At 42.3% G+C, this 24,507-nt stretch overlaps 1 protein-coding gene across 1 annotated transcript in view; it reads right to left on the bottom strand.

Moving 5' to 3' along the window:
• The window catches only part of LOC126484730 (hemicentin-1-like), a 191,250-nt gene extending 178,171 nt beyond the window's left edge, over positions 1-13,079 (bottom strand). Inside the window, exon 1 of the mRNA XM_050108325.1 lies at positions 13,022-13,079. Within this exon, the coding sequence (XP_049964282.1) occupies positions 13,022-13,079 (58 nt within the window). The remainder of the gene's footprint in view (positions 1-13,021) is intronic.
• Between the last annotated feature and the right edge of the window lie 11,428 nt (positions 13,080-24,507).

Genomic DNA, 24,507 nt, shown 5'->3' with positions numbered 1-24,507 from the left:
ACTACTGCTGTCGTATTTAAGTCGTTAATTTTACGCATAAGAGGCGAACAACCACGACATTGTAGATGAGATATCGTCGTCTCGTAAAAGGGGGCTATGTTCCAGCAATTTCCTTTTAATCCGCCAGTGCGTATTATCACAAAGGCATTTTATTTATGAGTGTTACTCCTTTTCACTGAATGTTTTTCAAAGCATTTGCTCTGAAGATAGGCTACTAGTAATACAGTAAACCATGCCAACAGCGACGTAATTTATAGATAAATGTATATGCTTTGACAGGATATCAAAAATACATCGAAATTATGGTAATATTTGCAAAGATTACCCCATAAAATATTAGAATCAGTGATGGCAAAGTATTATCAAAACCTGTATAGGACACCTGTGACGGGACGCTACAACTAGAGCGCGAGTACTGGTACGAATTACTTACCGCCCTGCGCTGTGCAGTGCCTCGCCGACAATACATGGATGTGTAGACAGTTTGAATTATGCAACATGTGGTGCAGAATAAACTGGATTTCCTTTTAGCCATTAATTACAATTTCCGTGGTATATGTTTCCAATTAGGTAAGAGCGCCCGCAGTGCAGGTGTTCTATTTTCTATGAGCTGTGCGACCGCAGACCTACTACCAGCCCCCACACAGGGTGATCTCCGGCCACCGTGACGCAGGGGCCAGCCAGGTATTTATGGCAACTGCGTCATTAATTTCCGAACACCAGATAGACCAAACGCTGTGAGCAGGAAAACTCCAGATACACGTCGTCCCCAATACTAAAAGAATCCCACACGTCAGTTTCCTCTCGTGTTGGAATACGAAGCATCGAAAACGTCATTTCATTTCACTTTTTCTTCAGCTTCAGGTTTGGTCATTGGCACGTGGTCCACCAAAGCCGTATACACTGATGAGAGATGAACATGTGATCACGGCCCAACGCGAATTTAAATGCCGCCTGCTGGCTTTGTAGCACATGACGTGCTAACGAAAGGATGCAAGAGGAGCAGAGACCAATGAGGAAACATTCAAGCGGCGATGTGGGGCGCGATTGTGGAAGTTCACTGACGGAAGCATCTTTGTTAAGGGCCAACTTGTTATATGATGGTAGTTTAAAAAGTTATCGGACTGGAATAGGAAGAAACGACGTGCCTCAGTGGAACTTATTTTTATTTTTCCATGTATACTAGCCTTCCTGTATACTAATGCAATAGCCCCAGCGAAGTTCTAATGCAAGGATCTCATCTCGAAAATTAGGTTCCTCCATGTCGGGAAAACACACGTCAACTTACACTCTAAGTTCTCTGCTTGTAGAGAACCTCCGTCGACCAAGATAAATTTTTAGTTTGGGCAAGAAATGAAAGCTTGATGGAACCAAATCAGGCGAATAAGGCCCGCGTGGCAACAATTCTTAACTCCCGTATTTTTGTTATGGTAACGCAACTTGTGCCTGGGAGCGCGTTTACTCGATTAAAGAACACCTTCTTCCTTGTCGAACTTACCATTTGTTTTCATATCTTCTGCTGTAGTTGGTCCAGAATGTTAGAGCAATAATTTCCGGTAATTGACCTTCAGGAAGCTTCTCTATCGGCAGAATCCATTTCGCAACCCAGAAAAAAGACGCAATGAATTTTCCGGCAGACCGAATTGCCTTCGCTTCCTTTGGTGGTGGTGAATCAACATGGTTCCACTGCTTTGATTGTTACTTCGTCTTTGGTGTGTGGTAGTGGACCCAAAGTTCATCTGCGGTCACACACAGGCACGAAAGATCTCATTGGTTGCTTTGAAAAAAGAGTCAACCATCCTTCGGAATTCTCCATTCTGAACTTCATCATAGTTGTCCTGAAAAAACTTTAACGCATTTGTCCAGTTGTCAAGAGTTTGATATGAGGAAGCTGAGTACCTCATCAAGTTCTGAAAATCGACATAAATGTCCTTTGCTTTCATGTATTTTTATGAAGTACTTAATCACTGTTCGAATCAAGAATATTTTAATCTTCTTAAATCACGACACGGGGCAACAGAGAGACGTCCACATCACAGAGCGCCACGCAGAGCACTGACATGTCACGTGTTCAATAACACACCTACTGTTACGCAGGAACCTTGTTGCGCTAGTGCTGACACATGGTGATACTACGAACTTTCCAATGTACCCTCGCAGCTCGACCCTCCCGGGAACGAGCATACTGCAAACGGTGAAGTTGGTCTGCTGTCCGAATCAATGGATTGTCAATGGAAAATGATTGTAGCACGGTAAGACTACGAGTGTGTGACAAGGTGAGGTAGTCCACATCTCATCAGAGAAAGAGCTGGTTGCAGGTTTGTCCTCTGTGTAAAGGGCGGTAGGCGGCGATTCGTGGTCGAAATGAGAACAGGGTACAGTACTGTCGTAGCTAAGTATTTCGGAACATAACGTTCAGCGCACATTGTTAAAACCGGTACTAAACAGGTTACGATTCTACGTGATGTTCTGATGTTGATCCGGCGACATGAAATGGTTCAAATGGCTCTGAGCACTATGCGACTTAACGTATGAGGTCATCAGTCCCCTAGAACTTCGAAATACTTAAACCTAACTAAACTAAGGACATCAAACACATCCATGCCCGAGGCAGGATTCGAACCTGCGACCATAGTGGTCGCACGGTTCCAAACTGAAGCGTCTGGGACCGCTCGGCCACACCGGCCGGCCCGACGACATCAGTTACGATTACTGTGGTGAAAGGATAGTCGATATTGGACCGCGAAACTACTTAAACCTGTCGGCTGATCGGATAATTGCTGACCGGATAATTCACCTGAGATTCCATGGGATGGACGATGGCGGCCAATCGAGGCTCATGCCAGTGGCCTCTGGGTAACCCAGAGCCACAATGTGGTCCCCTAAGTGCTCCTACAGGACATCAAACTGAAGGCACCGTGACGGCTGTGGACTGCGAAATATTGCTACCGACAACCCACATCCCTTCATGCTTGATGTCTTTCCAGAAGGGCGGTGGTATCTGTCAGCCTGATATTTGACCGTGTGAGAAGGCCACAATCGTGCTGCAGTGGTTTGAGCAACACGGTTTTGAATTCACTTTGATGTCGTGAAGGCCACAGCCACCTTATCTGACGCCGATGGGAAACGTCTTGAACGCTATCCACTGCCAACTCCACATTCTTAAATCACTGGCACTTCATTTACAACAGTAGTGTGACGTATTCGTATACATCAGTTAGCCTTTACACCCAGAAGACAAAGACTTGTCGGATCCAGTAGCGTGACCTGTCCATGTACGTCTGTTGTCATATATCCACCAGAAAAGTATAAAGGACTAGTTGAACCTATGGCACGCAGAGTTGCTGCAGTATTGCTCACTGAGACGGATCAACACCCTGTTAAGCAGATGGTAATAGTGGTGCCGCATAGAAGCGGGGTATTGCTAAAAACAAGCAGATTCATTAAAAGTTAGCCTATCACGAAAGTACCCCGGACATAGAATATTGATATCTGCTGACTTCATTCCGTGTAATATCAAATGGGAAAGCTACAGTGTGACTGTATGGAAAGAAACGTAAATTAGTTACAAACTATGATGTGCACACACGGTACTCAACTTGTAAAAGACACTGCAGGTATTCGGACTTAGGTCATGACATGTTCGATATGCCTCCCATCATTGGCGATGATGTGGCGCAGACGAATAGCGAAATTATGCATAACCCGTAGATGTTGTCGATGACCTCCTGAAGGCTGTTTCCAGCTCAGCAATGGTTTTGGGGTTACTGCTTTACACCTTCTATTTAATATAGCCCAACAAGAAGGAGTGGCATGTATTCAGATCAGGAGGATATGGCGGCCAATCGAGGGCCATGCCAATGGCCTCTGGGTAATCAAGAGCCAGAATGCGGTCCCCAAAGCGCTCCTCCTGGACATCAAACGCTCCTTCTTCGATTGGGTTGAGCTCCGTCTCGCATGCCCCACATCTTGTCGAAATCAGCGTCACTTTGGATAATGGGAATCAAATAACCACCGTGCCATCAAGAAATATCGCGCCGTTTACTCCTTTGTTGGACATTGAACACCACACATTCACCCGTTGACGGCGAAGACACTTCTCGATCGCGAAATAAGGATTATCAGTCCCCAAATGCGCCAATTTGGCTTACTGACGAGCCCATCCAAAGGGCAGTGTGCTTCGTCACTAAGCCAAACCACGCATGCGAATACTAATTCCCATCATGCCCCGCGGCCGGCTGAGCAGTTCGAACGTCCTACCCAAACCGTTCAGAAGTTATGACGATATTATTTCAGATAGTTCAATAATTATTGTACCCTGTACGTATTTGTTATCGGCTGCAAGGATCGACAGTGTTGTAAGAAAATTCTGGAAATTCCGTCTGCAAATGCCTCGAGAAACTTCTCTGACGACACGCACGAGGAAGTAAGATACTAGAAGTAGTTACAAAAATACCCTATATTTTTTAGTCAATCACAAATAAGAGTAGAACTAGCAACTATAAAAATTACCGATGAAGGTAGGAGAGTGTTGTGTTCGGTAGAACTGGTAGAGTGGTAAACACCTTATTTAAAAGACGAAGGAAAGCATTTAGTTTAGATTGGGCAAACACAGAACAATTTCTCTTGAAGTTTAAAGACTTTATAAGCCACGGTGTGGGCAAGTGCATTAGAAGTAATGTAACAAAAGATTGCAATGATTCACCTTTGTTACAAATCGTTGAATGTTGCGAAAGCACAGGTTACAACACTCTCGCTGCAAACGAGATTACAGGAATACAGATTGTGCAGAGTTACTGGCAGATAGTTCAGAAATAAGAAACGCCTATTCAAGAAAAGTATGGTCATACGTAAAGTTGATGAACGGCTCCAAAATTTCCATTCAATATCTCGTGGATGTGTCTGGTGTCGAAATTGAAAGCAGCAGACAGACGGCAGGAATATTAAATTCCCCATTTAAAATTGTATTCACGAAAGAGAATACAACTGTTCCAATATTTGTCCGCCGCGCACACTCGTAAAAGAACAACATTAACGCACGCGGCACTGAGAAACAGGGTTATAAAAACCTTGTGGCTCCAAGTCCACACATTTTGACGTTCCTGGAGAGAGAAAACGTCTCGAAACGAATCAGCAAGCAGTCACAAAATCTCGCAAACAATAGATGCAGATTAAGAGGTATATTCTGTCTTCTTAACAGAAGGAGTTCGGCACTGTACCATGCCGTCGACTCTTAATGAATGCACCATCAGACAGAGTGTCTTTACAAATACGTGACTGACTCTAGGAGTGTTTGACTAACAGTGCTGTACTGGACGGGAAGTATTTCAGGGAAAGAAAGTAAGAAATACTTTAAGGACATCTAATGTTTTGAATATAGCAAAGGATTTTATGAGGTGGCATCAGTAATACTATACGATTCTTTGACGATCTCAGTGACTTCCAACGTGGGCAAGTCACTGGATGTCCTCTGATAAACAAATCTATCACAGACATTTCTAACCTTCTAAATCTGGCCAGGTTGACTGTTTGTAGAGTTGTAAACCTACTGAAGGCTATTATAGACTGTTGTAAGTAAACGTAGACTACGTTAGTTTTCCTTTTAGCTTTTGTCAGTTAAGGGCGTACCCGAGGTTAAGTATACGTTGATTTTGTTGCATGCCTGTTGGGAGTTACCTAATAACGATCACTTTTCTTATGTATGTGATCAGTGTCTCACTAGTTTCCCCTAAAATGCTGAAGCGGAAAACCATCTAGCAACTGAGTGAGCATATATAAAGGGTCGAGTAACCGACAGATCATTTTCGTCCTACATAGTTATCATCCTGTCTCTTAATTACAAGTAAACGGTATTTACAGAAAAAATGAAATTGTCAATGTTTAATTAAGGTCTTTTTCGAAAATTGTTGTTTTCTAATTTGGAACAGAGGGACGTTGTAGTAAAAATAAATAAAACAATACAGGTTTATCATATAGCGCTAGAAAATGCAATTACCTCGACAAAAAGGTAATATAAAGACAGCTCGGAACAAAAATATATAAATCATTGCTTCAATACTTCTTCGAACTTATATAAAATACATTTCTGTTATTCAAAAATTCTTTCTCATTTATAATTAATAACAAAAACTCTCGCCTTTGATCCTGACGAAATACGTTCTGCTGAGCACACAATAACAATAATAATACACATATTTTTATGTTTGCTCTTGTAAATTATACTTTTATCAAAATAAATTGCCTTGGTTACATAAATGCGCAGAAGTTATTCGATCAACTAACTGTTATTATGAACATGTAGTATGGTGCAGGGGAAAAATAGGTCCGCAACTTGTCTTATAATTGAAATAAATGGTTGTAGCTTCGTCGTAAATTGCACTGAGAACGACTTTTCACTGTAACTTATGACGGAGCTACAACCATTTATTTCAATAAGTTCTATTAACTATGAAATGAAATTTATATTCTGAAAAGATATGAAATACGCAATGGATTAACACTGAATGATCTGCGTTCTAATTTTGTGCGAAACACACAACCAAGAAAAGAAAAAAGAAGCCGTAGTGTCCCAGTTTCCCACCTACACATATATGTATGTTTCTTTTCCTGCCAGTGCTTTCAGCATCACCGGTAATGCTACAATTCGCTACCTCAGTTATGTAGTGTATCAATACTAGCGAACCATAGTTTTGATAGAGAGCAAGTCTGTTGGTGATTGTGAACTGGAAATGGAAAGGAACAACCGCAGATAAACCAAGTCTACGCAATTTTATGTACTGATGGGAAGAGACGGTGGAGCATTGGTGAAGATGACTGTAAAAAATCGAATACATTTAGCGGAAAGACTCGCTCTTGAGTTACAAACAAGGGCCAATAGCCCAGGTGACGCAATGACGGTATGTAAGGCGTTAAAAGGAATCTGGCAGAATGGTCGAGCAGCTCGTCATAAGGTAGAAAATTTGGTGAGGAGGTGAAGAGAACGACGTCACTTCACAGTGGATAACTGGAAACGACTGATTTGGGGTGATCAATCACGCTATAACTTGTGGAGATTCGATGGAACGGTTCGCTTTTGGTGAATGATTAGGGAACAGCACCTGCCATAGTGCGAGGGTTGGAACTTTAATGGTGGCAACAGCATTGTATATAACCCGTTGACAGCGATGTGGAAGTCGCACTTAGCAATGCCAGTTGTGTTGACAGTTTTGAGCGTCGCGGTCTATTCCCGACGAATTTGTAACAGTTCTGAAGCGAATGCCGTGTTTCCTGCAGTTTAGAAATCGAATTGAACTCAGGAGGGCTTAAGTCAGGGAGTGCACTTAGCAGTACCATCAGTCAAAGAAATCAGTAACAGCTTGCACTGTACGTGCTTGAGCATTGTCTTGCAAAATGATGGTCAGGTCTAGCAGAAAGTGTCATCACTTCTGTCTCTAAGCTGTTCAGTTTTGGAACACAACCTACGACCAGCTCAGAGACAGAAGTACCACCTACTGCACTCCCCTGACTTAAGCCCTCGTGAGTTCAACTCTATTTGTAAACTGAAGGAAACACTTCACAGCATTCGCTTCAGAACTGCTACAAATTCGTCGGGCAATAGACCGCGCCGATCGAAACTGTCAACACAACTGGCTCTGATAAGAGTATCCTACGTCTTCCACATCGCTGGCAAGGGGTTATACACAATGCTGGTGACTACTCAATGCTGGTAACTACTCTACTTAAGCCCTAGTGAGTTCATTTCGATTTCTAAACTGCAGGAAACACGTATCTGCTTTGTACAAGTTGTAAATAAATAGTTGCCACTATTAAAGTTCTAACCCTCGTATTCAGTACCAACAGCAAATTACAGAGGACGTTATTTTATGGTACAGAATGTTATTATTATTTAGGGTGTAGTCCCCTTATTGCGCTGAATAAAACGGTAAATGTGGAAGTACACGAACACATTTTGCAGCATTGTGTACTTCGTGCAGTAGAGGACCAGTTCGGAGAGGGATGTTTGCCTGAATTAGCATGACAGTGCAGCAAGTCGTAAAGCAGAATCTGTGAGGGAATGGTTCGACGACTATCGTTCCTTCATTGGGTCGGTCAGCTCATAGACCCGTCCGAACCCAACGGAAAACACTTGGGATGAGGATGTCGACTTCGCTCATAACCCAAGCCTCATCATTACCTTCACTGGTTTCCGTTCTTCAGAAGAAATGTGTTGCCGTTCCTCCACAGACATTCAGACAACTCATTGAAAGTAGCCATAGCAGAGTTCAAGGCGTTGTAGAGGCAAAGGGTGGCCATACCCCATACTGATGTCCACTAGAAGACATCCGGACACTTCTGATCAGATAGTGAAACTGGTTAGGTGTAATAATAAGAACCGACTGAAATGGGGCGATCACGTGAAATCAGTATCGTGAAGGCTAGTGGACAACATATTTGTTGGAATGATTCTGGGAAAGGAACTCGTGTACGAGACTACTGCGACCAGTTCTGCAGTAGTGTCCTAATGTTCTCAGTCCTTATCAAGCAGGCATGACAATATGCTTGGAACCAATTCAGAAAATCACTGCTACGTATTTACCAGCACAGAATAGCCCTCATGGGATTTAAGAGAAATTCCTGGGGAACCTAAATGGGAATGCTTGGATTAAAAGTGACGCACCTTCACGAAGCCCTGTTGAGCTGATTCTGAGAACGGCTATTCGAAGATGACTTTGCAGACGCTATTTTACCACCAATGTACATCCCGCGTACGGAAGATGTCAGTAAGATAAGAGAAATTAGAGCGTGTATGAAGACAAACAGATAGTCATTTTCTGCGTCACTCTATATGCGAATTTAGTAGCAATGAAAATCATAGAAAATCGGTGATGTTAATTCGACGTTCCTTCCGTTGACCACTGTGCGGTGTCTTATGTAAACGCAGATGTAGATGCAGAAGCCATCTCATTTCGTCCCCTGTTCATTTTAGTACTCCTTCGTTCAGTACTTTTTCAGGCGACTTCATTTCTTACACTCTTCAATAGCGTCGAATTTCGGATGGTTCCACTTTCCCTACTTTGGGCGCTTCTCGTTTCGCTGCAAAAGCATACTGTCCTCCAGACGTACGCATTTCAGGGAATTATTGGACTATGAGTTTCTGTTATTGAAGAGAGCTTGTTTCGCCCGTGCCAGTCTACTTCTGATAATTTCCTTGCTTTGGCCATTCTACGTAATCTAGCTTCCTAGATAAAAGAATTCTTACAATTCTACCAGTACCATGACGTTTTCAATTTAGATGTGAAGCAAGCCATCATTATCTTTTCTGCAGGGGGGGAAAAATAAAAGTAGCCCCAAAAATATTCTATACACCTTAAGGTAGGCATTCCTACTTACACCTATGGCGGATTTTGTAAGCTGGCATGCCTATTTTAAGGCTCATGGGAAATTTTCTGGTCAGTTTTCTTTTGACCATTTACTGCTCCTCATTACCTTCGTCTACACCCCGTTTATGCATAAGCTACATTCAGTGGCCAGTGTCCTATCTATTTGTTCAATTGGTCTCCCAACACTTCTTCGCCTCAAGACACATTTACGATGTGCAAGGAATTTCAGAAAGAATTTTCGGTGTACAGCAGAGTGTGCGCCAACTGCAAATTTCCCGGCAGATTAAAGTCGTGTCCTGGACCCCGAGTCGAAACTGGGACCCTTCCTTCTTCCGGACAAGTGCTCTACTAGATGTCGTATCCAAGAAAAACTCACTAACTGTCTTTTTCGCGACTGACGAAAGTCACTAGTTCGAGTATCAACCTGGCACAAAGTCCAAGGAATTCTTTTAAATTTTCCGATTACCATAGCGGTCTCAAATGCCTATTAATTATCATTCGGCAGAAGTATCATGCCTTGGATTATAATATTACGACCGGGGATCAAATATAAACGGGAATTTTTGTTCCTGAACATCAACAGTAGGTAGGAGAGGCTCCGCGCTTGTGATGTGCTTAGGTGGGACCGTTAGATGGCAGAAGAGCGTGCTGTTAGATACTCCCCGCCGTTTCGTCAGTAACGCTCACGATGTCTGAGCAACAGGTGCACCCCTCCATTGTGCAACGCATAATTATCAAATTTCTTTCTCGTGAAGGAGTTACTGCGGTGGAAATTAGTCAAAGATTGACTTCACAATTCGGTGACAAAACGTTATCAAGGACGCGTGTGTTTGTCTGGCGTAAAAAGTTCAAGGAAGGACAAGAACGTGTGGAAAATCAGCAACACGGTCGCCGTCCTAGGACCAGCATTACAGGCAAAAACATTCGTGCGGTTAAAGAGATTATTGACGACGATCGAAGGATGAGAGTATCAAAAATTGCATAAAAAGGTCGGAATCACTTATGAGAGGTGTCAAGCAATCATCACAAACGACCTACAGTCCCGTAAAGTGTGTTCCAGATGGGTCCCTAAACTTTTGACCGTAAATCTGAAGTTGACACGTTTGGAGGTCTGTCAGAGGTTTACAACAAGGTTTTTGGAAGAAGGTGATGCATTTTTGAGTCGGATCGTCACCTGCGACGAAACATGGGTTGACCACTACACTCCAGAACCAAAACAAGCCCGTAAGGAGTGGTGGAGGAAAGGGGAGGCAGTACCAGTCGAAGCCAAGACTCGACTCCAGGATGAGATTTTCATTCTGCAGCGGAGTGTGCGCTGGCAGATTAAAACTGTGTGCCGGACCGAGACTCGAACTCGGGACCTTTGCCTCTCGCGGGCAAGTGCTCTACCAACTGAGCTACTCAAGCAGGCCACACGACCCGTCTTCACAGCTTTAATTCTGCCAGTACCTCGTCTCCTACCTTCCAAACTTTACAGAAGCTCTCCTGCGAACCTTGCAGGATTAATCAACCAAACAACATGTGCTGCAGTCAACTCTAGTCTAAGGTACTGGATATAGACACATTCATTCTAGCAATTTCAGGGTAGTTTGATGTATGTTCCTGGGAGAGGCAGAAGGAGAGAGCAAACGAAGGTTTGTTTGGAGGGATAATGCGGAGAAGCAGGGCTGTACGCACGCCCTCTCTTATTAACTCTCTCAGTCAGTCGCTAGATCCACTACATCCATAATCTCTTGCGTAAAAATGAGACAAGTAGCTCATATGTCAGCATTAAGTACTGGGGCAATCTCGCTATCGGTGGACCGCATAAAGAAAATCTGAAGCAAAATCCTCGGATATTGTGATAAACATTATATTTTCTGTGTGACTCCACATTATTGTTTGCATTCCACTGAAGTAGACACAGAAGCCTTGAATATTCACCGTTAACGGATTATTTGAAAAAAAAAGGTGTTATCGGTCGAATCAAGGCCACTTTTTTCCTCTTTTACCAGTCTGCCCAGTGTACGTCTACAAACATGCGTAACGAGTTGTGTCCCCCAAACCCTATGACGTCTGAACGTGGTTTCACCTTGGTTTAGACACGTCTTGAAGACACTCACCACATCACTCCCCGAACACCGCACAAATCGTGCAGTAACCGAAACACTCGTGCAGAGTCTCCGGGCTATCACAATCAGTCCTTGGCCGAACTCAGATCGATCGGGAGCCTTCCAAATTTTACACACGGATAGCAGCCTCACTGCTACTACATGCACCGTATATATATATATATATATATATATATATATATATATATATATATATATATATGTGTGTGTGTGTGTGTGACTGGCAATAAAGCCTCGCCTGGTGACGCTGCTACAGCCTGAACGGATTTATATCGTTAATAGGTCGGTGGTCATAATGTCCTGGCTGGTCAGCGTACACTTGTGTGACGATTTTTGTGGTGTCACCGCCAGACACCACACTTGCTAGGTGGTAGCCTTTAAGTCGGCCGCGGTCCGTTAGTACACGTCGGACCCGCGTGTCGCCACTGTCAGTAATTACAGACCGAGCGCCGCCACACGGCAGGTCTAGTGAGACTTCCTAGCACTCACCCCAGTTGTACAGTCGACTTTGCTAGCGATGGTTCACTGACAAAATACGCTCTCATTTGCCGAGACGATAGTTAGCATAGCCTTCAGCTACGTCATTTGCTACGACCTAGCAATGCACCATTATCAATTGCTGTTTATCTTGTGATGCATGTACCGTCAGACCGATGTTCACCAATTACGGATTAAAGTTAAGTACTACAGAAGCTACGTACTATTTTTGCTACTATAACGACCTTGTCCTCTTCCAGACCTCACGCCATCCTGCGTGAGCTTAAACGCGTGCCCTTCGGCCTCCCGTCCTAGTGGATTGGCTGTCTTGCCAGTCCACAAAAATTTTAATAACGTTCCCACCTCTTACAAGCCGCTTGTTTTAATCAAGAATTTCCAAGTGCCCTATTCCCACCTGCAGCCAGTTGGTTTGAGAGCTATGTGAACGACGTCCATGCTACCAAACCTCTACTTTATCCCGCAGATTTGCGTATAAATTATTGCAGTTAAACTGAACGGGTTGCTCTTGTCACCAATACAGTCACGTCTGAGGTGGTTAAGATGAACGCAAACATGCCATTTTAATAAAAATTGAAAGCACTTTAGTCGGAAACCAAAATTGGTTTCAAACTATTGTGGTCGTAAGGTATCAGTCAGCTTTATTCTATCGTTTACGTTACGTTACGATCCCTCATTCCATCAAATCCATTAATAAAATTTTACTTTTCAAGATATTTCAAATGTCTCATTTGTTACTGAACTGCAGGTACATTCTTCATTGACTTTCGAATGTATTTACGGTAGTGCAAGGGTGAGGATATCTTTGTCAATTGCGCACGACGTTAGCGTAATAAATGCTAAAACCTTAATTTACTTAGCAATGAAAGAAGAATGTGAATAATTACAGCTTAGAACAACCACGTAACTTATTTTATGTAAAGGCGCCCCAGCTCCAGTGGGCAATAGACTGATTACCGTTAACTGCTGAATGAATTTCCCCCCTTACTTCCTAATTATTAATTCTGAAATTATTCTGAATGACAACATGGTTCCACAATTGGCTGAATTTCTGACCTTTGTTTGTGTTGCTGCAGTCTGGACTGTTGTTGTTGTTGTTGTGGTCTTCAGTCATGACACTGGTTTGATGCAGCTCTCCATGCTACTGTATCCTAAGCAAGCTTCTTCATCTCCCAGTACCTCCTGCAACGTACATCCTTCTGAATCTGCTTAGTGTATTCATCTCTCTACGATTTTTACCCTCCACGCTGCCCTTCAATACTAAATTTGTGATCCCTTGATGCCTCACAACATGTCCTACCATCCGATCCCTTCTCCTAGTCAAGTTGTGCCATAAATTTCTCTTCTCCCCCATTCTATTCAATACCTACTCATTTGTTATGTGATCTACCCATTTAAGCTTCAGCATTCTGCTGTAGCACCACATTTCGAAAGCTTCTGTTCTCTCCTTGTCCAAACTATTTATCGTCCATGTTTCACTTCCACACATGGCTACACTCCATACAACACTTTCAGAAACGATTCCCTGACACTTAAATCTATGCCCGATATTAACAAATTTCTCTTCTTCAGGAACGCTTTCCTTGCTATTGTTATTCTACATTTTATATCCTCTCTACCTCGACCATCATCAGTTATTTTGCTCCCCAAATAGCAAAACTCATCTGCCACTTTAAGTGTCTCATATCCTAATGTAATTCCTTCAGTGTCATCTGATTTAATTCGACTACATTCCATTATCGTCGTTTTGCTGTTCTTGATCTTCATCTTATATCCTCCTTTAAAGACACTGTCCATTCCGCTGAACTGCGCTTGCAGGTCCTTTGCTGTCTCTGGCAGAATTACAATGTCATCGTCAAACCTCAAAGTTTTTATTTCTTCTTCATGGATTTTAATTCCTACTCCGAATTTTTCTTTTGTTTCCTTTACTGCTTGCTCAATATACAGATTGAATAACATCGGGGAGAGGCAACAACCCTGTCTCACTCCTTTCCCAACCACTGCTTCCCTTTCATGTCCCTCGACTCTTATAACTGCGATCTGGTTTCTGCACAAATTGTAAATAGCCGTTCGCTCCCTGTATTTGACTGCTGCCACGCCACCTTCAGAATTTGAACGAGAGTATTCCAGTCAACATTTTCTCGACTATTAGACCATATTCAGACTCTAGAAGTAAGTTGCGTCAATACAGATTTGTGTGCAAATTACACAGTCACATTTTTTTTCTAAGTCATACATATACAGATTTTGAGAATACTCAGATGGGCAATCATATAACCAAAACGCTTTTCCAACAAACAGTTACACGTAGTTGTTGTGCTGTATGTGTGTCTAAGAGTAATACTGCAAAGTATTTAAATTTAATGTCATATTTTTAGGAGTTTGGGTCAATGCCTAAACATTTTGTTATGTCGCTATCACAAATTTTTAGCCATTTGATTATTCCTCTCAATAGTCATACTTTGTCAAAATTGCTATATAAACATCTTAAATTTTCACCCTGTGTAATCCGCATAAGCCCTTGTGTCAATGGAACTGGCTTCTGAGACTGCAGTAAAACAAACAATGGTGACAAATTCAGCCAGTTCTGCAATAATAACGTCATTTCGAAAATGCACAGTGGCAGAGGATTCACAAGCAACAAAATCAGTAATAATTGTGTGTTCAATTTGCCACAATCACGTTTAATACCGTCAATTTATTACACGCATTGCTAATATTTGCAGAGCACTTGCTCAAATTAGTTCATCACGACGCTGTAGGGTGGATGGTGACCTGACAATTAAAGTCTACATACATATTAACGAGACTTTTCACATAGCGTAGCGCTGATCATACAGTATTGTGTGTCTGTCCCTAGCTTTGTTTTGTTCGCATTATGGTGGTGACTGGGGATGCAGGTGGGGGTGGGGGAGGGGGAAGGGGGGGGGGGGGGAGGACGCGGTCGGGATTGACGGGGGTCCGCAGTTTGTGCAGACGGGCCGGCGCTGGCGCCTGTCTGGATGTGTGTGTTCAGCCGGCTGCGTGTCTGGAGAGCGCACAGTTCCAGGATGCATCTTCGTTGGTTGTTATTGGGCAAAATAAACAAAGACTGTCAGCTGATAAGACACTCTGCTGGATTCCATGACGATAGCTACCCTGGACCAGAAACTTAGTCGTAAAATGAGGTGGAACGCCAGTTTGCTGGAAGGTGGAATGCAAAATTCTTTGCCAGTCTTAATGAGTTAGTCCTTATCTTTCCCGATTAGTGCTGATACCTTAGAACTTTTATACAGCTCAATTCATGCTCCCTCGCCATAAAACATTCAAATCAGACTACTCTCGTGTACCTGAAATTAAAAATCTTACCTTTGCATCGGAAGATCTGCTCTGACCTGCAACAGTATCTTAAATTAATTGTCCACATCTTCGCTTGAAATAAATCATGCTGCTGTGCATTGAGATTATGGCTTCTTCTACAAGGTGGCTTGCCAATACTAGATGGCGAGTGTGAGATAAATTTAATCAGAAATTAATTCGGAGCAAATCTGATAATGAAACTAGAACAATCAATATGTGGTTAAATAGCTCCATTTACATTTTAAGTTTAAAGTGCATGATTCTTTAGGCGCACTTGTCAGTAACGACTATGTGTGGACAAGCGTACAGTACAGAAACCATACTACTCATAATACAACATTACATCTGTTTGTCGAAAGGTTTCTGCTCGATATGTGTTTACATTCTCAGAAGGAAGGGGTTGAGACAATAATTTCTTGATCACAGCACGTAGCCACTATCTGAACACACCAAATCACATCAGTTGATACTTAGAATGAAAGTTTTACCACACGTAATAATTATCAGGATAGGCATGAGGTTGAGTTACAAGATAATGCAAAGATCCACGTGGCTACCGTCAAGTGGCTATCAAACTAAAGATCTTCTAGTCGTGAATCTTATATCAAAAGAAATGCTCACAGAATTATTCTTCTTCCCTAATCGTATTACAGAATACTGTAGATTGCGGCAGGCACAAAACCTTTCGTGCACTGTATCACATTCAGCACGCAGTGGGCAGCGGCCACAGTGGCAGGACTCAGTCCCCTCAAAGACGTGCCTTGAAAGCAAGTGTCTGCTCCGCCCTGTTTTAAGTGTCAGTTAACGTGTCCGAAAATTTTCTGACGTGAGCTATTACAGACTTTACCCAGCTACCACAGAGGTCTACCCCAACGCTGTTTTCAGATACAAAGCTCGTTGTTTGAGTTCGCATACAATACGTAATAACGTAGCGAGGAAGATGTGTTTACAAACAAAACTAAAGCCATCTCTCACCCGACTTCATGTCTGATCGGACCTTGACATATAAAAACACTTCCAGAGTGAGAATTATTGAACTATATGGTTTAAAATTCTCATAACTTCTAAACGGTTTGCTTTAGGACCTTCAAACTGCACGGTTGGCTGCGGAGTATGGTGATAATTAGTATGCGCACGTGCATGGTTTAGTTTGGCGACGAAGCCCAATTTCATTTCGATGGGTTCGTCAATGCGGCGCATTTGGGGCACTGAGAATGCGCACTTCGCGATCAAGAAGTCTCTTCACCTCAACGGGTGACTGTGTAGTGAGCAATGCCCAGTCATGGGATAATCGGTGCGAATTCCTTGATGACACGGTAACTACTAAACGTTTCGTGAAGGTTCTGGAAGCTGATTTCTTCCCCATTATTCAAACTGACCCTGTGATTCATGAAAGACGGAGTTTGCCCCATAGAAACAGGAGAGCGTTTGATGTTCTGGAGCTGAACTTTGGGGGCTCTGGGGTACCGAGACGCCGCTGACATGGGCCTCGATTGGCCGCCATATTCTCCGGATCTGAACAGTTGCGACTCCTTTTTGTGTGGCTGTATTAAAGACAAGGTGTACAGCAATAACGACAATACAATTGGAGCTGAAAATAGCGATTCAGGAGGTCATCGACAGCATGTATGTTCCGACACTTCAGCGGGTCATGCAGAACATATTGCTACGCGTTTGCGCTACATCATCGCCAACGATGGTACGCATATCGAACATGTCATAACCTAAATCAGAATATCTGTAGTGATGTTTACATGCTCAATAAAGTGTGTGCACGCCGTAGTTTATAACTAGCTTACGTTTCTTTTTCGTATAGTTCAGTAATTATCACCCTGTAAATTAGTCAAAAAAGACAGCGAACGACATGCGGAAATCTGGAGCGACCAACTAGGTGAGCGATGACAAATATTCTACGAAATGCCACACAAACCTCTCAGTGTACTCACTGTAGAGTACTGTGTGCACCAGTAAGATGAAGACGCAGGTGCACCAAGGAAAACAACTGTAGACCTAAATTACTCAATGTGCATTATAACTGGAGCGCTCAAATCTACATCAACACCTTGGCTCTGCTCTTGCATTCATCGCCCCATCACCTGAGACGACAAAATGTCTCAGTTATCTCGAGAATAACCTTATCTCCAACAGTACTTCCCACCGACACTGTTCTCGGTAACGCTGTACGCAGTCGCACGGACCTGTGTGGGAAGGTCATGCCCAGCGGCGGCGTCAACCCTTTCTGCCGGAGGAAGCGTACAGAAAGATAGCCATCTCGAACAAAGGTTCACATTATAATATCAGAGTGGCCACTAGGTACCAATTACAGGGTCCAAACTACGTGGGAATGTCCGAAGAGCGCACGCCAGAATTATGGCCACTCTTCGCAAATGAGGTTCCGCCCATAGAACATGGTGTGGTTGCAGAACAAGCCATGGACAAAATCGTCCGACTGAGCTCAATAACTCTGTTAAATGGAGTGATGTCCTACAAAATAAACTGAAGCGGTTAACTGGGAATGTAAAAACCCCTTTGCAACAGTACAAATGAAAGCGAACACGATTATATATGCATTCCCAGACAGTTGGCCAGTATTCACTTCTGTTCGCTTGAATCTGTATACAAGTGTTTAGACTAGAAGCAACGCAAGGCTACACGACCTAACAATCATAGACTATGATCAATGCCCTATTATTTTTGGCGCTGGTTATTGGCACACGTATTACAGCACTGTACGGTTACACCTACGACAGATGACTTTGATGTTGATAGAGGATCATTTTTATGGAGGGTGCACTTTTTTCACGAAGGAAGCGAAGTACGGCAGGAAACGAAGACTTTAGATGTTCGTTGACTACGCCAGCGTGAAATACGTGGAGGTAGTGCAGAGGTAGTGCACCTAACATTGAATTGCAGCTCGAGTTTTCCTTAGCATTAGTCCCGAATTTAGCAAATATGTCTTGTGACGCTTTTCGATGGCTTCTCATTACAACTAAGGAGGAAATTTAAAAACAGAAAACCATCAACAAAACATGAAGAAACACTAGCATTTATTCTCTGATACTTAGTAAAAGGAGACATTTACGTTTGTTATTTTCTCGCATTTCAATAGCTGTTATATCATACAGATCTTGATGCCATCAGAGAAGGACTTACAAGATTGTATTAAAGTTCGTGTAAATAAGATATTATTAGTAACGTATCATTAATTAAATGTGAAATACAAATACGACCCATCACATAGGCAACTGATAAATCTGCTACATAATATGTTGCGTCGTTCTGGCTAAACTATTTTCATTTATCATCAGTAATGTTTAACTTAACAGTGATTCTTTAGAAACGTAATTATAGTCGCCGTAAAGAACACAACGAGAATAATCAGATCTTTCGCAACTTTTAACTTTAATCAAGACAGAGATACTTACGCGCACTTGTTTGCTATAAGTGTAATTTATCGTGTTTGTCCTTTTGAATAACAAGAATTACAAACCTTTTGCTTATTCCTTCCGTTCCTAAGCTTCTACTAAATGTATCGTCTTTCGCATGTCATCAGTAGTACCGTACATAGGTTTGCGCATTTTGTAACAATCGTATACCCTTCGCTTCGATATTTTTGTGCCGTGAATGTTTTGGCAGACAGAAGCACATTCTTCTATCAACAATATTATATTCTTTTCGGACCACTCCTTCGCTCACGCAGCACACGTGAAAAACAACAACAAAACACATAGACAAGATAGCAGACGAAAACCTTCTGTACTGCTAGCACCGGAGCGGAGAGAACGTGAAGTTCCTTTGAAGCTTCAATAGAAGACCGACAACTACCGGAACACGAGCGAACACAAACGGAAGCGAATTGAACACCACCGAATGCCATTTGCGCTCGCGCGCCTGACGTTTACACCGTAGAGAATTCTGTTTCGCCACTGTGCGTTCTCTCGTGTTCGCTTCGGTGTAACGGGATCTTAATGCTGATGCAGATTTTTGAACGTGGAACAGGGCTTCAAAGTGATAACTCATTGCATAATTTGTAAAACGCATTTTATTGTTGAACTGATGAGTCTGGAATTGCATTTCCTTTTTGTGACCTACAACAAACAGCTACTAGGTAACAGGTGTGTAGAATTTATGCGCAACTTCCTATAGGAGGAAATGAGTAATGGAGCAATACACTCACACAATGGTCTTATATCTCATGTGTCCAACAGCACAAATAAATTGGAGCTGCGTTCAGATGATATGCGCACGTTTCAAGAAGCAGACTATACTAGTCATAAATCTGTAAAAGCGTTGTGGCTGTCTGCTTGTCTCTGAACAAGCTGATGTTCAAACCTAGGAGCAGAATTTTTGTGAGGTTTTCGCAGGTGAGCATAGTTTGGGACACCGTACAGGCTTTAGTTTATCAAGATCGAATGACAGAGAAAAACAGATATTGTCATTTAAAGTTTGACTCAAACTTTATTGTCTGTCTATCTGTCTAAACAGGCTAATTTCCAAAATCATTGGACGGATTTTTATGAGGTTTCCACGGATAACATCAGCGTGTCTAGGGGTAGCTCGGAGCTTGGTGTACGCGATATTCCATAAAAACCGGACCACGAAAAAATAATATTTTTATATATTTTTATAATATATACACAAATAACATTTTTCCGAGATCCGATTTATAATATATAGAAATATTTTTCCTTCGAGGTCCGATTTTGAAGGAATATAGCCTTTATAATACTTACAAATACCTTTCTTCCGTGATCCGATTTTGATGGAATATAGCCATTATAATATACACAAATATCCTTTTTTTCGTGATCCGATTTTGATGGAATATTGCCTTTACAATACATAAAAATATATTTTTTTCGTGGTCTGATTTTGATAGAATATAAAACTTCCTGGCAGATTAAAACTGTGTGCCCGACCGAGACTCGAACTCGGGACCTTTGCCACTCGCGGGCAAGTGCTCTACCATCTGAGCTACCGAAGCACGACTCACGCCCGGTACTCACAGCTTTACTTCTGCCAGTATCTCGTCTCCCGCCTTCCAAACTTTACAGAAGCTCTCCTGCGAACCTTGCGGAACTAGCACTCCTGAAAGAAAGGCTTACACAGAGCTCCTAGCTACTACTAGCTACGCTGAAATTTTCGGTGAAAAATTCCACAAAAATCCGTCTAATAATTCATGTATGTTCCACGTCTCCTCCGAAGCTCCCTGGACCAGTTTCAAGTAAACTTAGTACGCATGTGACTTACTGTATGGAAGGAATCGCTGTAGGGATAAAAACTGTCTACCTATGGTTGCGTGTGAAAAAGTAACACAGGCAACGAAATGTAAATACACCAAATTTATTACTCCAGTATTTGAGAATGAGAGCACTTAATGACTTGCATCAAATTTCACATAATTTAAAGCCTTTGCAAACTCTTTCTCGCTGGTACCCCCCACAAAATAATGAAAGGAAAGAAGTTGATAGCTTACTACATTTTCACAATCCTGTTTCGCACCAGGCAAGATGTTTTAATTTATTACTTCTATACTATTATGTGTATTCACGACACATTTTGCAGATAGTGTCCACAATATCACTGAATGTGTCTGCATAATTATGTCATTATAGGAAAGATAGTTCAGGATACGCTTGAAAAACTCCTGCAATCATGCATGATGTTTAAATTCATTTTCACTAACCGACTGGGGTGTAGGATTCAGATGCAAGTTGCTTTGGAGGTTACTGATGTAGCAAGACGTTGCCTCCGAGATCGACCAGTAGAGCGGTACCATGAGGGTGTGAGGGCCCTCCCAGTGATGTGGCGCCAGGCCGCCGGACTGTACGGACATTGTTCTGAGAAATGGGGATTTGTAGCCAGAAGAATGGGCAACAATGTGACGCATTGGAATCCTGAATAAAACCAACCTGGATTCAGAAATAAATCTGTTGCGTTACTTACTGAAAGCCCCTCGTAAGTTACTGTATAGCGACAGAATCTGTTTTAGGCTATGGTTATGGCTATGGTGCCACCCTGTTTAGTTTCGTCTCTGTTTTGTACAACAGACTGGAATGTAAAAGAAATGAATCTGATGTGAAGAAACTGTGATGATAAGTATCATTAGTATTACGTTTGAATTCAAGATAGCTGGAGAAATAAATCAGCTATGCTGAAAGATAATTTGTGTTTTCGTAAGAACCCTGTACCTTATTCATGGAATATCTGAGAGTAACTTAACTTCCCTGGACACTGATGCTCTAAAATGGTTCAAATGGCTCTGAGCACTATGGGACTTAACATCTATGGTCATCAGTCCCCTAGAATTACTTAAACCTAACTAACCTAAGGACATCACACAACACCTAGTCATCACGAGGCAGAGAAAATCCCTGACCCCGCCGGGAATTGAACCCGGGAACCCGGGCGCGGGAAGCGAGAACGCTACCGCACGACCACGAGCTGCGGACACTGATGCCTCAAAGTACGTAAGTTAAAATGATCTTTTTGTGTTTTGCACTACTGCTAGTGTTTTAATATTCACTTCATTGCAATAAATGTGGTACACATACAACGCGCAATTCAAACAATTCACTTCGCAGCCCACTATTAATATTAGCTGCACAGGTAGGTGGCTGTAAAGTATACAGTTGCAAACTTTTCCATGAAGGCATGGAGAGTCTTGTCTCTAACAGAGATAAATGTCTGAATAGTTAGGGTGATTTCTTTTGAATTAATAAATAGTTTACTTACTTTTTTTCCATCTATTTCGTTTTCATTTGGTTGCCTCTTACAGATAAATCGCTAAAAATGTCTCACTATTAAATTGTACATATTTTTCAGTTACATGTTTCATCACAAATACTGTGCCTGTTGTCGATCTTCCTCTGAGGATCCTAGTCTGATCCTCACCCTTGATTCCTTCGAAGACTCTTTCACATTCCTCTGTGTCAGTATTTTGCAGCTATGATTTATTAATCCGGCAGTATCTGTCTTTTTTTGTAATGTGAGGACATTTCGACTATGAAATTTCTAGATTTTTAGGTGGGAAATTGTCGTTAGGATTGGTTCTTTCGACGATCTCAATTTTATCTAAGTGAATGATGTCTACTCCAGATACTCTGTTTTGACTAATGCCTTTCACCGTCTGCGAAATTTATCTCGGATCTCCTATCTAATCGTCGGAGACCTCCTCATAGCTTTTCGTTACACTGTTTTCATGCACCTTTCCCTAATGTTGCTACTTTACATATTCCTTTAATGTTTCAGCCACACCTTATTTGTTACCTGGCATCTGTCTCTCTCCTATTGTCTATTTACTTTTCAGAATAAGAACGATAGCTTGAAACAAACTTGAACAATGACCATTTTCTAACGGAAAACAGACCATACACCATATAGATTAGCCGGCCGTTGTGGCCGAGCGGTTCTAGGCGCTTCAGTACGGCACCGCGTTGCTGCTACGGTCGCAGGTTCGAGTCCTGCCTCGGACGTGGATGTGTGTGATGCTCTTAGGTTAGTTAGATTTAAGTAGTACTACGTCTAGGGAACTGATGACCTCAGATGTTAAGTTCCATAGTGATTAGAGCCATTTGAACCACAAAGTCCAGCCAGAACCTAAAGAACTAAGAATTTCCTACATGCAGAAGAGCTGGCAACCACAGCTCAGGCAGGCGGTCCTCTTCAGGGCAACTAAACCGCAATGTTCAGGGAAATGTCTTCCCTATAGAATGACGGAAAATAATCCCAACACCAAAAAATAATTAATGTAGAGTAATGAAATTTCGGGAATACATTTGGTTGGGTAACATGTGTAAGGGATTACCGTTTCAAGAGCACAGGTTAATGCAAGCGGGAGAAAAGCCATTGAAAATGTGAAATGCTGGGTACATCAATAACCGATCGAACCACTATAATGTTGAATGCAAGCATGCAAACGTACATGAATTGTGTCGAACAGGTGCCGGATGTCAGTTTGTGGAATAGAATTCCATGCTTGTTGCACTTGGTCGGTCAATACAGGGCCGGTTAATTCTGGTCGTGAGTGACATTGGAGTTGTCGTCAGACAATGTCCGATATGTGCTCGATTTGAGACAGAGCTGGTGGTCAAGCCGGCCAAAGCAACATGTCGACACACTCTAGAGCATGTTGGGTTACTTCACCGATATGTGGACGAGCGTCACCCTGTTGGAAGCACCCCCTGGAATGCTGTCCATGATAACTGTGAAGGGTAACGGAACAAATTCTTCAGTTGCTCGATGAAAGAAGGGAGTAAAAAAATGTTCAGGGGGTACAGCAATACGGAAATACAAGTCGCTGAGGAATGAAATAAACAGGAAGTGCAGGGGAGCTAAGACGAAATGGGTGCATGAAAAGTTCGAAGAAATCGAAAAACAAATGATTGTCGGAAGGACTGACTCAGCATGTAGGAAACTCAGAATAACTTTCAGTGAAATTAAAACCAAGGGTGGCAACATTTAGAGTGCGACGGGAATTCACTGTTAAATGCAGAGGAGATAGCGTATAGGTGGAAAGAGTACGCTGAAACCCCTATGATGGGGGAGATTTGTCTGGTGTGATAGAAGAAGAAATAGGAGTCAGAAGAGATAGGGGATCCAGTATCACATCGGAATTCAAGAGAGCTTTGGAGGACTTAAGATCAAATAATGTTGAAGGGATAGATATCATTCCATCAGAATTTCTAAAACCATTGGGGGAAGTGACAACAGAACGACTGTTCACGTTGGTGTGTAGAATTTATGAGTCTGGCGACATACCATTTCACTTTTGGAAAAATATCATCCAGACAATTCCGAAGACGGCAAGAGCTGACAAGTGCGAGAATTATCGCACAATCAGCTTAACGGCTCATGCGTCGAGGAGTGCAAGAGCTATCAAGTGCGATAACTATCGCACAATCAGCCTAACAGTTACTGGAACAAGCTGCGCCGACCCACGACGCTGAACTGTTCAGCGTCGTGGGTCAGAGCAGCTTGTTGCATGGAAGTCCAGCCTTACGTTCTGGAGTCTGAAGATGATCCTTAAGGATTGAAACCGGTCACTCCGATAAAAGAAATTTGCGATGAAGACTGATTTTTAATTATATATATATATATATATATATATATATATATATATATATATATATACACACACTCCTGGAAATGGAAAAAAGAACACATTGACATCGGTGTGTCAGACTCACCATACTTGCTCCGGA

The sequence above is a fragment of the Schistocerca serialis genome, chromosome 6 (assembly GCF_023864345.2).
Source record: "Schistocerca serialis cubense isolate TAMUIC-IGC-003099 chromosome 6, iqSchSeri2.2, whole genome shotgun sequence".
NCBI classification, from domain to species: domain Eukaryota; kingdom Metazoa; phylum Arthropoda; class Insecta; order Orthoptera; family Acrididae; genus Schistocerca; species Schistocerca serialis.
Note: the sequence above shows the minus strand (reverse complement) of the source record. Positions and strands in the feature narration are given on the sequence as shown.